The sequence below is a fragment of the Amblyomma americanum genome, chromosome 4, assembly GCF_052857255.1.
Source record: "Amblyomma americanum isolate KBUSLIRL-KWMA chromosome 4, ASM5285725v1, whole genome shotgun sequence".
NCBI lineage: Eukaryota > Metazoa > Arthropoda > Arachnida > Ixodida > Ixodidae > Amblyomma > Amblyomma americanum.
Window position 1 is genome coordinate 119,536,049 of NC_135500.1, and position 15,842 is coordinate 119,551,890.

Genomic DNA, 15,842 nt, shown 5'->3' on the forward strand with positions numbered 1-15,842 from the left:
CTCAGTGGTTAGTGCGTTCAGCTACTGATCTGGTGTACCCGGGTTCGAACACGACTGCGACGGCCGCGTTTCGATGGAGGCGAAACGCTTAGGCGCCCGTGTGCTCTGCGATGTCAGTGCACCTCAAAGATCCCCTGGTGGTCGAAATTATTCCGGAGCCCTCCACTATGGCACCTCTTTCTTCTTTCACTCGCTCCTTTATCCCTTCCCTTACGGCGCGGTTCAGGTGTCCAACGATATATGAGACAGATACTGCGCCATTTCCTTTCCCCAAAAAACAACCAATTTTTCACCCCATTTTCATTTTTTTAGGAAGAGGGCGGGTGTCTTTTCCTTTCATCAAAAACAATTTTCTGTGAGAGAGAGAAAAAGAAACTTTATTGGCTCCAAAAATTGGTCGATTCAGCGGGACCCGGGTGTCTTCATGTTGAACATGAAGTTCCGAGTCTTCCAGGGGTGGTGCCCTTATTCCAGGGCCCCACTGAGTCTTGCTACCTGATACGCATGCTGGATCAGCCCTTTTTGGACCGCCAGCACGCTGCTGGTGAGCAGGCTCTCCCACTGTTCCGCATTGGGCTCTTTTAGTTTATGGAATGAATAATTGTTTTTACATTCCCATGTAATATGGTATAAAGTGGGGGTGGCTCCACACCACTTGCATGTGTCCGCGTACTGGTTCGGAAACATTTTGTGAAGTATTTTCTGTAAAAAAAATGGGAAAATTGTTTTTTGAGGAAAGGAAATGGCGCAGTAATTGCTTCACTTCTCGGTGGACACCTGAACTGCGCCGAAAGAGAAGGGAGGAAGGTTGGAGTGAAAGAAGAAAGAGGTGCCATAGTGGAAGGCTCCGGGATAATTTCTACCACCTGTGGATCTATAATGTGCACTGACATCGCACAACACGCGGGCGCCTTTATAGTTTCGCCCTGGATACGCGGCCGCCTCGGCCGGGTTCGAACCCGGGAACTCCGGCCCTGCCTCTACTTTTCAGGCAAAAAAAAGTTAGTTCTCTGACGGAAAGTTTAGGAGGTTGTGCAAGATTTTTTTGTCTAAAACAATACTGCACATGCATACTTGCACCACTGGCTCCGTTCCTGTAATGTACAGTCGTGTACAATACGAGACAAAACGTACACATTGCAAAAAGTTGGAATTTTTCAGTTATTTCTCCAGTTGTTTACGGATGACTTTTATATATTAAACACGAAGAGATAAACTAGTTAGAAAACAAAAAAGAATGGTGCTTGACACTATTAGTTGTTGAGTATTCCCTAGCTGAATATTGCAACTTTGTTCCGTCTCATACTGCACATGACTGTAGTAGCTCGGGGCTTAAGTTTCTTAATCCATTTAAGCACACAGCTCTTTTTAATGGTGTCATTCAGCAACCAAACGGCAAGCCAAACATTCAGCAACCTTCTGTGCATGTTGCCTGGATCACTCCTTCGTCAAAAACTCCATGAGGGACCGTGGCTTCTACTTATAATCTGTTAGCTGCATGCAGCAAAAAAAAAATCATTATTTACGTGCAAGAAATTCAATACTAACTTGCAAAAGAAACTAATGGCTGCTACAGAAGAAGAGTTACTCTGGAAACATGTAGAACTTGAATGACGTATGTGAGGTGATAAAGAAGTTGTGCCATCTTTTGCAATAATTTCGGTACAGCGCTATTTGAAGGGTGGAATGGTGGCCGGGTTAGCATGGTTTCTGGCTTACTACTCCACACCAAGAGAGAAAAGAAGGGGAACACAGAAACAGGGAGAGAGTGAAGATCAGGGACGGTAGCGACGTAGTATATATAGAACTCTGCACCTGATGCCGGACACCAAATACGCGCAGCCTTTCTGCACACAGCCGATTTCGAAGACGCGTTGCTTCAGAAAGGCTTGTCCAGGCCACGGACTGACACAGGCAGGGTCGCCGACTCGAGAGCGCCGCAATGCATTTGACCCTCGCCGATAACGCCACAATGACGTTCATGCGCTCAGCACTTTCTCGTGATCTCACTGTTTTTCTTTAACCCAATCTAACCTCTGTCCCCGTGGCACGGGCAGGGACACTTTATTTTTAATTCTACTTACAGCCCTACAATAATTTTTGTCTCCGCTATACATAAGCCCGTTATACTCAGTGACTGGGCAGGGACATTTTATTTTTCGTTGTTTTTATTGTTCCACAATAATTTTTGTCGCCGTTATAGTTAGTGGCACGGACAGGGACACTTTATTTTTTATTCTATTTACAGTCCCGCAATAATTTTTGTTTCCGTTATACATAAGCCCGTTGTACTTAGTAACTAACTTAGTGTTATCACCTTTACAACATTAGGAATCTGGTTTACGGAAAAACTGCTCTGGGATACACATATTCATCATATATGCCTTAAGGGTGCTCGTGTAGTTGGCGTACTATCACGTTATCGCCATTTTTTCTCTACCTCAATTAAACTGCTTCTGTTTGAAACCCTCTTCATGTCACATTTGTATTACTGCAACCTAGTCTGGGGAGCTACTACAAAGACCACTCTTCAAAATATTTACCTCCTTCAAAAGAAGGCCTTAAGAGTTATTTTTAACCAACCTAACGATTATCCTTCCGCAGCCCTTTTTCACAATAGTAACGTGCCGAGAATATTTAGTCTCTATGATATACGTCTGTCCTTGCGCTACAAACAGGAAACACTGGACAAAATTTCAACAATATCTCAAATCGCTAAGCTTGAGCTCCTTGTGCATACATACCCACTGCACCGTCCACGGCACTACACCCCTAAAACGCCACGAACTAACTACGGGCTACAGATGCTTAGATATCTTCCCGCACTACTCAGTCGTCTCTTTGATGCAGGCATTGACATTAATAAATGCAGCAATGCTGACCTCCGGGCGTTCTTTCACTAAATGTTTCTCTTTTTTTATGGTTTGTGGTTCTTACGTATACGGTAGAAATATGCAGGCTCGTTGAATGCTTATCGTAACCCGTCAGCACGCCAATATCGTGTTGTCTTCATTCATGTATGTTGAAAATAGTTCTTTTATGCGTTGTCAATGTGTTCACTGCTGTGAAATTAAGAGCTATAATATCTGCGCTTATACAATGTTTAAATACTGATTTCAGTGCATGCTTTGAATTTTATATATTACCTTTCTTTATGTTATATTTCGCGCTTAGTTTGTGTTTCCGCTGTTCATTCACAGATTGTGAATCATGCCTTAGGTTGATGTATGCCTTTCTTGTCTGCACGTCATCAATGGCGCCACTGTTGCTGGATGTTGTGGGCCTCGGGAGCTTGTCAAGCTACGGCTTTTTTTTTTTTTCACCGGGGCCCACTGCTCTCTGTAGCAATAAATAAATAAACTGAAACTGAGACTGGGCAGGACATTTTATTTTTCGTTCTTTTTATAGTTCCACAATAATTTTTGTCGCCGTTATACTTAGTGGCACGAACAGGGACACTTTATTTTTAATTCTATTTACAGTCCCGCAAATAATTTTTGTCACCGTTATACATAAGCCCGTGGTACTTAGTGACTGGGCAGGGACATTTTATTTTTTGTTCTTTTTATAGTTCCACAATAATTTTGTCGCCGTTATACTTAGTGGCACGGACAGGGACACTTTATTTTTAATTCTATTTACAGTCCCACAATAATTTTTGTCCTCTGGGGCACTTTATTTTTCATTCTGTTTACAGCCCCACAATAGCTTTTGTCCCCTCCCCGTGCGGGCAGGGCACTGTTATTTTCATTTCTTTTTATAAACCCTTTCTAACATATGTGCCCTCCCTGTTTAGCCCGTTTTTCTTGTTTCTTTTTTTTAGTCCGAATAAAATCTATGTCCCCTCCCAGTCTCTCGCTCACGCTCATTTGTGAACGGTCTCCACCATTATCCTCACAGTCACAATTAGGTCTACGGGTTGACATGACTGTGAAACGAAATGACAGTGCGGGCATTGGGTGACGAGAGGCGCGAAAGGCGGCCGGCAGGCGGTAGCATACTACCATGACCATCGATTAAGTCGCGGCGCCTTCTGCCGGATGCGCCACGAAGCTCTACCTCGATGAAGCACTAGTCGCGAGCTCTTATCACGAGTGTCGACTCTCTTGTCCATTTTGGGATCCACCTGGGATCTTTAACGTGCACTGACATCGCAAGGCGCCCGTGTGCTGTGCGATGTCAGTGCACGTTAAAGATCCCCAGGTGGTCGAAATTATTCCGGAGCCCTCCACTACGGCACCTATTCTCCCTTTCTTCTTTCACTCCCTCCTTTATCCCTTCCCTTACGGCGCGGTTCAGGTGTCCAACGATATATGAGACAGATACTGCGCCATTTCCTTTCCCCCAAAACCAATTATTATTATTATTATTATTATTATTATTATTATTATTATTATTATTATTATTATTATTATTACTGTCCATTTTGCTCCGTGATCCGGACCTGTACCGCGATGATATCGATAAGCGTCGAGCTTGGACAACCCCTTTCAGGGCGCCTTGCCGCGTTTCGATGGAGGCAAAACGCAAAAAGGCGCCCATGCGCTGTGCGATTATTCCAGAGTCCTCCACTGCGCACCTCTTTCTACCTTTTTTCTTTCACTCCCTTCCCTTACGGCGTGGTTGAGGTGTCCATCGAGAAGTGAGACAGTTACTGCGCCGATCCCTTTTCACAAAAGCCATCCCGGACAAGGGGCGAGAGTACAGTCGTTCAGTTATCAAGTGCTGTCCTTTCATTCGCGTACTGGGCAAATAGGCAGAGAACATGGGAGATAGTCTTCGATGTGTTGCTCACGGAGTAGTCAAGAGTGTACCCGTCCAATTTTAGAAGGCAGTGGGTCACACTTGCTACCCCAAGCCACGACCAGGGGAGTATTCGTGCTCATCTCACCTTCAGCGGAAGCTGAAGCCGGAAAACTGTGCCGAATCGTAAGGACGATCTTACCTATAGCTTGGATCGCTCCAGAGCAAATTCACTGCGGCTTTTACGAAGTACTGGCTGGTAATATCACATAAAATATGGCGTTGTTATGAAAGGCCCATTTTCGGAGGTTTGAAAACAAGGCAGTGGAGGATGCATTTTAATGGAGTCAAAAGTGTAAAAACAGTCGTGTACCGATTTCTCAGTGCGCAGCAAACAGACAGTTCATCCGGAGTCCTCACACATAACACTTCCCACTACAATGTCGGCCTGGGCTGGGACTTCCTAGATCATGCACAGGGCAACATGTTCCTACTCACGCAGTGGACTATGTGTAACGAGCAGCAAATAGAGAGGAAAAAACCGCCGTAATCAAACAATTAATTAAAACTTGTTGTTTTACATTTTAGCTATGCTTCCGCACACGTCAGTCATTTATAAACGCATGGACCAGACTATAACGGAGATGGTTGAAGCCTGTCACACAGAAAAATGTGATTCTGTATCTGTGAACAAACCCTGACTATCGCTGGGCAGCAGTGAATTTGAATACACGGAGGCCACGTTTCAAAAAAAATAATAATAATTGGTTTTTGGGGAAAGGAAATGGCGCAGTACGTCTCATATATCATTGGACACCTGAACCGCGCCGTAAGGGAAGGGATAAAGGAGGTAGTGAAAGAAGAAAGGAAGAAGAGGTGCCGTAGTGGAGGGCTCCGGAATAATTTCGACCACCTGGGGATCTTTAACGTGCACTGACATCGCACAGCACACGGGCGCCTTAGCGTTTTTCCTCCATAAAAACGCAGCCGCCGTGGTCGGGTTCGAACCCTGGAACTCCGGATCAGTAGTCGAGCGCCCTAACCACTGATCCACCGCGGCGGGTCGTTTCAAAAAGTGTAACCGGTTTTTAACCGGCCCGGGTTCGAACCCGACCGCAGCGGTTGCGTTTTTATGGAGGCAAAACGCTAAGGCGCCCGTGTGCTGTGCGATGTCTGTGCACGTTAAATATCCCCAGGTGGTCGAAATTATTCCGGAGCCCTCCACTACGGCACCTCTTTCTTCCTTGATTCTTTCACTCCCTCCTTTATTCCTTCCCTTACGGCGCGGTTCAGGTGTCCAACGATATATGAGACAGATTCTGCGCCATTTCCTTTCCCCAAAAACCAATTATAATTATAATTATATAATTTTAATCGATATTAATGCGCGAGCCTGTATTCTTCACTCTTTTTTATAATGGAACGAAATCAACCTCCCTAACTCTGTTCTCGCTATTAACACCATCTTCCGGAAGCAACAGCTTCCCAAATGCCACAGAATGCAGCTAACCAGCGTGCTGGATAGAACTCACCACTTTTAAATGGCATTCACATCAAAAGACCTCTACCTATTTAACGCTGGTATGCAAACTAATACCCGCCGCGGTGGCTCAGTGGTTAGCGCGCTTGGCTACTAAGTTTGAATCCGATCACGGCGGCCGTGTTTCGATGGAGGCGAAACGCAATAGGCGTCCTTGCGCTGTGCGATGTCAGTGCACGTTAAATATGCTCAGGTGGTCGAAATAATTACGGAGCCCACCACTACGGCACCTCTTTCTTATTTAACTGCCTCCTTTATCCCTCCCTTACGGCGCAGTTCGGGTGTCCACCGAGATACGTTAGACAGTTACTGCGCCATTTTCCATTTCTCAAAAACCAATTTTCATTTTCATACAAACTAAAAACTTAAGTTGTCAGCAACGTTTCCTACCTCCTCGCGTACAAAAAAAAAAGCAGACGAACTCCTTGCTTTTCGTAGCACCGGACTAAGGGTGTTAGTAGTACAATTTTCCATCACCACCACGAACACAACGCGCATGTACCGGAAATAAGTGAAAACGACTGGATTTTTTTATGCACAACTTTATACACGTCCAATCTACTTGTGAGCGCGCAATCTACTTGAGAAACAGTGCGCGGCCTCGAGTTCGGCGACCTAACTCGCTGCGTTAGTGACTCGCCTCCAAGCGTTTGTGTTGACGCTGACATTGTTTAACAGCCAAGCCCCCGCGCGATGCCATAAGAACAACGCATTCAAGCACCCGTTGCCGGTTCAAGAGGGAATAAGTAGGCGAGGAGTCGGGAGCGAGAGGTACCTAAAAAAACATGACCCATGCTATTTCGATCGCCCGACGTGCCTGTAGCAATAAAAACCGCACACATTTCCGTGGGAATCTATACTATGGCAAAGTCAACAGCGCGCTGTGTTTCTCAACCGATGCCTAGCCAAAAGTTATCAGGAACAAATGTTCCAAAATTAACCTATTATTCTTTATTATTCATCGAATGCTATGGCAGTTGCTCTTTATACTACAGGAATGATGACAGTCCGAGAGTATATTTCAAAACTCAGAATATAAAACGGCACTACAGGCTGTCACAAGGACACTCGTATGGAAGTGAAGCATGCTTGCTGCGATGGAGCTTTAGTACAAAAACAGGAAGACAGTAAATGCTGCTGGAGAAGTACAGGTATATATTTGTGCGTTTACGATAATGCTATATCATTCGCGTACCACTCGTCTGTGATGGCAAACTACTTACAAGTTCTTTACTTGCCATTCGCGATTGGTAGCAGGGGAAGTGGGAGGAAGCGTTTATGAACAAACGTAATCATTTATAACATGAATGTTGAATATTGGTCTGCGTGCTGCTCACTGCATTCTCACAGGTCCAACAAAATTTGGACGATCCAGAAGCCAGGATCAAGCATTTCCCGAGAATCTTGAACATTGTACGCACGAAGGCACCTCGGGTTTACTGCGTAATTAATTGTGTCGCTTGCACCATAACAGGATTCTGCGCTTCAAGCTGTCTGGCATGCGTCCGCCTTTGTAGGGCGCGTAGCAGCCACCAAAACTGATGCGGAAGCAATCTAAAAAAAAAAAAGACCCGACGAGATAGGCGTACCGCGAACGTCCGTTACCGGAAGGCACGGTCTGCAAATCAAACTACAAAGTCTACCGCAGGCGTGGGTGCTGGAACGCCGCTGCTCACCTGCGTCGAAAGCGTCTTCCTCGCTAGTCGCTCCCATGCATGCACTGGGACGGCGATTGTCGCAGCGAAACAGCACTGCCGGCCAATCCTGGACGCCGCAGTCGCCGGGTCTTCGGCATATCAAAGGCGCTGGAGGAGGAGCTCGGCCCCGTGGGCACCGCACTCACCACAGGCACCCAAGCCACACAGCAGCGGCAGCCAAGAGCACGCAATCCCAGCGCGTAGTACAGCTCGTCGCAGGTCACGACAGTCGGCGAGGTGCTCTTGCCTCAAGGCAGTGCCGCATATCCCACGTCGTCCAGCTGCACCGCTCGCAGAAGGCAACGTCGCCGACTCTGCAGCGAACAGCAGTTGCAGCGGCAGCACTGCAACCCTCTAGTCCTCTCGGACGCCGCGGTGCGGTTGGTGCAGGCGTGCAGCAGAAGAACCAGACGCTGCCGCAGACGCAGCGACCGCATGCAACAGCGCGGGCGTGGACGGTGGCGCAGCCGCGGCCGCCGATGATGCTGGGGCGTGGTGGTACGCTCCAGGAGCAACGGGTGCAGCGGCAACGGCCCAGGAGGCAGCGGCGAGAAAGCGGCGTGCTCGCAATGCAGCGGGATTCAAATTTGCACGGCCGGTCGCAAGCACGGTGACATGGCGGAGAGACCGCGCGCGCGGCAGATCCCGGAGGACCTCCGTTCCAGAATAGCCGGGCTCCGCCGACGTAACTGGCTAAAAATAAACGCCGCCGCGGGCCGGCCCGCCGGTGTGTGCTTACTGCGCGCTCTTCCTTTCGGCACCGCCGGGAGCGATCGCTTTCTTCTTCTTGTCTTGTTGGTGCGCCCCGGGCCCAAGCTCGGCGCCCCGTGCCTCGCGCGGAGGAGGCACCCAGCGCCAGCGACGGGGAGACCGCGGGCGCCCACCGGTGCGATCAGCCGGTGGCCCCGTGTGTCTATATTGCCGACACGACCAGCGACCGCTGCGGTGACGCCCGCAATCAGCGAGGCTGTTTATTTGGCTTGTACCGTAAGTAACTGCAGAAGCTGCGACGCGATTGACGGACACACGCACACACGTGTGTCATGTGGCGATGCATGCATTCGCGTTAGGTGCTGGAACACAGATTATGGTTGCGTTTGCGTTGATTTGATACCGACAGAACACCTTGTGAGGCGAATAGGCTATTTTTTTTTTAATTCTTGGAAGCTTTGTGCAACGCCATGCTCATGAAAGAAGGGAGGTGATGATGATGACCTTAGGCTTAATGACATGACGTCTTCGCGTGATTCTTCCACCTTCTCGTCTTTTTTACTAAACTTCCAAGAACGATAAAACAAGGAGTACCGATATAGTATCAGTATTTTACATTTGTTTTTGTTACATCTATATCCTACGAAGGTGGCTCATACCGAGCTCCCCTTTCACCGTCACCTGATCGGTTAGGCCTGGAGGGCCGTATTCGCCAATGGTTTCCCGGACCTGGGTGAACCACCCGCGTAATTTCTTGATTTTAATAAAGTTTACTCTCTCTCTCTCTAGCATACGGTTGTCTGTTTTTGACTTTCACTTGCATTGGCGCAGACTTTACATGAAAACAGCATTGCGCTCCGAGATACTCCTATCATGCGCGGCGCTGCACCCCACATTTATTTCCTATTCTGTATTTGTACATATTGTATATTACCGCCTACCCCTATCCTTTCTTACTATCGCTCCCCCCTTTCTTTCTCTCTCCCTGCCCTCTCCCTGTCCTTTTATTCCCGTTAGAGCAGCTCAAGTGCGTCAGGTTTCGATGGCAGATGAATAATAATAATAATTGGTTTTTTGGGGAAAGGAAATGGCGCAGTATCTGTCTCGTATATCTTTGGACACCTGAACCGCGCCGTAAGGGAAGGGATAAAGGAGGGAGTGAAAGAAGAAAGGAAGAATAGGTGCCGTAGTGGAGGGCTCCGGCATAATTTAGACCACCTGGGGATCTTTAACGTGCACTGACATCGCACAGCACACGGGCGCCTTAGCGTTTTTCCTCCATAAAAACGCAGCCGCCGCGGTCGGGTTCGAACCCGGGAACTCCGGATCAGTAGTCGAGCGCCCTAACCACTGAGCCACCGCGGCGGGGCTCGGTATATAGGATGTCCTGGTTTCTGTGAGATGGGATACACGTGCTTCCTGCGACCTTTGCAGTTAAAGTGAAACAGCATAATCTTAATGCCGTGACTAGAAAAATCTTTTCCTTCCATTATTATTTTATTAATAAATGGCCACTAAAACAACAACAACAACTCTGAGATGACCCGCCGCGGTGGCTCAGTGATTAGGACGTTCGACTACATAGTCGGAGTTGCCTGTTTCGATCCCCACCGCGGCGGCCGCGTTTCGATGGAGGTGAAACGCAAAGGCGCCCGTGCGCTGTGCGATGTCAGTGTACGTTAAGGGGAAAGGAAGTGGCCCAGTATCTGTCTCACATCTCGGCGGACACCTGAACCGCGCCGTAAGGGAAGGGATAAAGGAGCGATTGACAGACGAAAGGAAGAAAGAGGTGCCGTAGTGGAGATACGCGTTTGGCTCAGGTATGTCGCTGACCTCCCCGGGCGGAGGGTCGGCAGCCTGGTCTGCCAGCCTGCCCACCCAACGGTTGCCGTTAGACCTTCTTAGGAAAAATGGAATTGACGTAATCCCTGTGGCGCTCGTACTGATCGGTGAAGGAATGATCAAGATGAAAACCTCTAAGGTTCTTCAGGAGGAGCTAAGGTCTCTAACTACCCACTACCTCCAGATCTCTGAAGTGCGACCGTTCGGCCGTAGAGGCATTGTTTTCAAGACCGCTCACATTGCTTGCGTCACAGACCTGCTCCAGTGCAAAATTTTTCAGTCATTAGCGGTGAAAGCATTCATTCCTGAACAGCTCTCATGCTCCAAAGGTATTGTTCGTGGAGTGGACCCAGCATCTTCCCCACAGGAAATACTGGAGGAGTTTCAGGATGCAGGGTTGGGGGTTCTTTGTGTCTACCGGTGCAGTAGAGAATTAAATGATGTGCGTGTAGCGACAGAATCAGTTATAACTACTTTTGCTGGCTCCTCCTGTCCTTTTGAGCTCAAGGTGTGGCCAATAGTGTATTGTGTGGATCCTCTGCAACCCCGTCCACTTCAATGCACCAACTGTTGGCGGTTCGGTCACAGTGGTAAAGCGTGTAAATCGGCGACCCGCTGCCGTGTTTGTGGAGGAGGGCATTCGGATGACAGCTGCTCCTCTGATCAGCCCCAGTGTTGCCTTTGCAAGTGTAACCACTCTGCTGATGATATCAACTGCTCGAAGCGGGCTGACGAACAAAGCCTCCTAGATATAATGCAAGCGAAGCGATGCTCGAGAGCAGATGTGTATGCACTTCTGGAGCGGAAGAATAATACATATGCCAGCCTTGCGCGAAGCTCTGTTGCAGATATAGAGTCAAGTTTGACTACTTCGATAGTTTCCTCAGTAGAACAGGCTCTTTCTGTGGTGGTCGAGCGAATGCTGTGCAACTTCACCGAGGCTTCATCTCAACTTGTTGCAGGCCTGTCTCTGCCTTCTCAATCATCTGTTTCGGCGGCGACGCCTGCATCGCTCCTAAATTGTGCTGCTAGTAAGAGTGACTCCATGTCGCCTCCTGACACATCCCAAGTCCCGCCTGCCAACAACACTCCTGTTAGTGTCTCTCACGTAGATATCTGTAACACGGATATTGAAATTCTCTGTCCTTCCAAGAAGCGTCGAGCTTCTTCCTCACCCTCGAAGTCAGCTGTTCCGCAAATCAAAGCAAAGAAAGGACCCACCAAACTAATCCCCCAGACTGATGTGCTGAAGGCGGCTGTTGCTGCCTCTTTCATCAGTCAATAATCATGGCGGGTCTAAAAGTTTTGCAATGAAATTGTCGTTCCGTACTTTCTTCTCTCACGGATCTTGAAATACTTCTTCATAAACATAGTCCAGAAATTGTGATTTTGCATGAAACGTGGCTCTGTTCACTTAAATCATTTTCAATCAAAAAAGTTTGTGTTTTCAGGGTAGACCGCATTAATGACCGGGGGGGGGGGGGGTTAATAACTATGATATCTACAAAAATATGTCACCGGGCATCAATCTCGCAGGAAACTATGCTCCTTGACTGTGGGTTGTTGGCGGTTGAAAGCTCCCTTCCACAGTGGTGGTGGTAGTGGTTTTATTAAAAATAATAGTAAAAAGGAAGGAAAAGATTTTTGCTAACCCCGGCATCTTCCACAGTGCGCCAAAGTAGCTATTGCTAACGTCTACTTTCCTGTAGGTGTTCACAGGGCAGGCTGTTTGGATACCTTACTGAGCGGAGCAAACAACACAGTCATCGCAGGGGATTTCAATTCGCACCACAGTGTCTGGGGTAGTAGCTCTGGCTTCTGCGGCCAGCTTCTCTGGTCATGGATGTCTATGAATGCAGTGCGCTGCTGCAATTCCGGAGCAGTAACCTTTATGCGTGGAGTTTCTCGTTCAGTCATAGATTTAACATTAGCATCTCATGGGGCTGGAGTATCTGCATGGTCAACAGTAGACTCAGGTACATCTAGTGACCACTTTCCGATAACCTTTACTATTATGTCCTCTCCTATCAGAAAAGGTGATGCAACCATGAAATTTGTAAATCACATTACGTATAAAAAATTAATATCTGCCTCGCTTCCCTCCATAGTTAGCTCAGGTCGAGCAGAAAGAGCTCAGCGGGCAATTTCCTTTCTGCAAGATGCTGCTGCGAGCTCTGTATTTTCTGCGTGCGCTACTGCCCCTGCCAGACAACCCTCTCCTTGGTGGACGGAGGAGTGTGAGAAAGCTTATCGTCGTAGAAAAGCAGCATGGAAAAGCCTTTCCTATAATCAGAGCTTTTCAACATATTGGTTCGGGAAATACCCATTCATCCAAACATTACAGCTTATGTAGACGCAGATGATATAGCTTTTTTCGCATCAGCAAAGGATATTCATGCTCTATACGAGTGTTTGAAGGCATACTTGAATGCTATTGAAGTCTGGTTGAACCAAATTAATTTATCACTTAATGTCAGCAAATGTGGCGTGCTGGTATTTCCGCCCGACACTCCTATGTACATCTCGCTAGCCTACCGCTCCACTCCAATTCCGCAGGTGGAGTCAGTTAAATACCTAGGTGTTACTTATGACCAAAATTTGGACTGGCGACACCATATTAAGAATAATGTTATTAAAGGGGAACGTGCACTGGGCCGTTTGACCCGAGTTGGCAATAAAAAGTTTGGCATGCGTCGTGACACGCTACTGTTGCTCTATAAGGCTTATATGAGACCGATTCTGAAATTTGGTTGCCCCTTGTTCTCTGGTAGCGCGAACTACAAGCTGCAGCCATTAGCCTTACTGGAAAGGCGTGCCCTACGGCTATGCCTCGGGCTCCCAAAATCAGCTTCCAACGCTGTCCTTTATCTGGAAGCCCGTATCCCCAACCTCTATTCCCGCTTCCAACTTCTAACAGTGCGTACTTTCCTCAAGTCTTTTGACCCGGCCCCAGGCGTTAGTATTCCAATTTTTGTATCCCAACCACACCTTTTTTTGACTAATCACTGGCCACGTTATCAGCTTCCGCAAGTTAGGTTCACGCAGAATCTGTTAGCTCCGCTTCAGGTTGATCTGATCTCCTTGCAACGAGTTGCTGACACGCAGGCTGATCCCGTCTTCTATTACGACTTTATTTTCCCGTCCCATGCGAAACATATGCCCGCAAATATCCTAAATGGTCTTCTTTCTGAACACCTAAAGAATTTTCGTCTTCATAGTGTTATCTCCACTGATGCCTCCGGCAGCTGTGAGAAGGCGGCGGTTGGGATATATTCGCAGGAGCTGGCTTGGAGCTATTCCGTTCGTATTCCAGATTATAATCCTATATTCTTCGCAGAGTTTCTGGCCATTGGTTTGGCTCTTCTGAAACTTCCTAGGCATGTAGCACGGGTTTTTATTCTTGCGGACTGCCTTTCAGTTCTAGTCTCTCTCCAATATTCGGGAAAATCCTTATTGAATCGTTCGCTTAGGTTTTTTGTTCCGCGCACAGTGCGTGAGATCCGCTTTGTCTGGGTACCTGGGCATTCGGGCGTCTATTTTAACGAGATGGCCGATTTATTGGCAAGGTCAGCTCTCAGCGCTCCTGTAATCTGTCCTGCCCCTCACCTCATTCTGTTAGAAATTTCACGTCTCCAGCGCTTCCAACATATTTCAGCCAACTTGAGTGATCCATTGCTCAATACCGTGGATTTCAGCCACTTAAAGTTCCCATGGAATATCCGGTGGTGTAAATCAAGGCTTTTTGAGGTGTCAATGACGCTTCTGAGATGCAGAATCCCTCACTTAAATTTGTAATTACGCAGATGTGGGTTCGCTGCGACAAACCTTTGTGTATCATGTGGGCAAGTTGAAACAATAGATTATTTTCTCCTCTCTTGCCGGCGGCTCGCAGTTCAGACAAAGCAGTATTTGGAGGTCCCTCTTTCGAGGTTAGGACTCGCTGTGTCTCTTACAGTTATTCTTTCGTTCGGTGCGAGCGCAAAGGGATTCCCGTTAAGCAGTGTCTGCGGCTACCTTCATGATTACATAAGTGCAAGTGATCGATTACCTTGTTATCTGTATACAAAATTTTGTCGCGTGTCCAAAAATGCTAGATTCTATTCCTGGTAATTCATATTTCTTTAATTCATTTGACTGTTCCAATCTTTATATTGATTTAGTCTTCTCAGGCCTATTTTTCCCCGCGCAAATACCTCATTGGGATTATCTACTGAACCTTGGCCAATCCCCCTGCGTGGGTATGTGCCATGCTTACTAAGGAGAAGAAGAAGAAGAACAGATGCGCTGCGATAAAAAAGCTGTCCTCGGCGGTCGGGATCTCCCGATTTTCAGACTTGATAAAAGGTGCATGCTAACCGCACTTTCTCCGCGCATGATCAGAGAAAAGTAATCGATGCTATCACTGAGCACAAACAGCCTGCACCAGCGAAACGGCAAGCCAAGCGCCCATGCCTGCCGAACACTTCCTGCAGGCTTTGCCGTCTCAGTAGTGTTGGTATGGCCCGGCGATTTAATACCACCTCTATCACGCTACCGTAGCGAGTGACATATTGGCAGGAACCTGTCTGCTGTAACACTATATGTAGCATGTGTCGCACACAAGAAATTCCTGTTAGTTATTCAAAGATGTTTTGGCACTCTAATTGGCTCGCCTTACATGCTGAGCGTCATGTCAACTTGTGAATGTCAAATGTATCCGGTAACCTTGGCATGTGTACATATGTAAATAAAATTTTTTTTAATCAGCATGTGTGAGCGCACGCTCAAGCTGCATACTTGAGCCAACGTTTCTCGTGATCTCAGGAGAGGCCTTCGGTGCGACCCACGGCGGAGGCGCTATGGGTGATCCGCCGCCAGATGTGATGCGCAGACATCAGCAACTTTTATACCGAACCTCACTGGGAGCATTTGCAGGCTGCAGGAGCCCTTAGCTTCGTTGTTTCATTTACTGTCTCCCTAAGTCGTTAACATCAGGGGGTTGATCGCACTTCGCTTTTGGGAACGGCGCTGCCGCTATGGCTTCCGAACCTGCCGTTGTATAGTGTCCTGCATACCTGCCACGGAACTGATCAAAGACGTAAGCAAAAGCGGTGCATCAAAAGCTTTAATCCTCTCCTTCGCAGCCATCTGTGGAACAAGACATTGACTTTCTCAATATGACTTGAAGGGAAAATTAGCGCTGCGATAGATTATTCGCCATGGAGAGCCGCAGGAAGGCCGGTATCGTAATTGGCTTGGCTACTGTTGGGCATAAAAAAATTGGCAGTAGCTTAACTTGGCTCACACTATCAATTAGGTGGTAGAGAAAT

General features: G+C 47.6%; 1 protein-coding gene across 3 annotated transcripts in view; it reads right to left on the reverse strand.

The window, feature by feature from the left end:
* Positions 1–8,671, reverse strand: part of RhoGAP102A (Rho GTPase activating protein at 102A) — a 42,953-nt gene extending 34,282 nt beyond the window's left edge. The window contains exon 1 of one of the 3 annotated variants that reach the window (XM_077661587.1): positions 7,960–8,671. In XM_077661587.1, coding sequence (XP_077517713.1) covers positions 7,960–7,996 — 37 coding nt within the window. In that variant the 5' untranslated portion in view covers positions 7,997–8,671. The remainder of the gene's footprint in view (positions 1–7,959) is intronic. The other 2 variants (XM_077661584.1, XM_077661583.1) reach the window with 2 other exon arrangements.
* Positions 8,672–15,842: the final 7,171 nt, after the last annotated feature.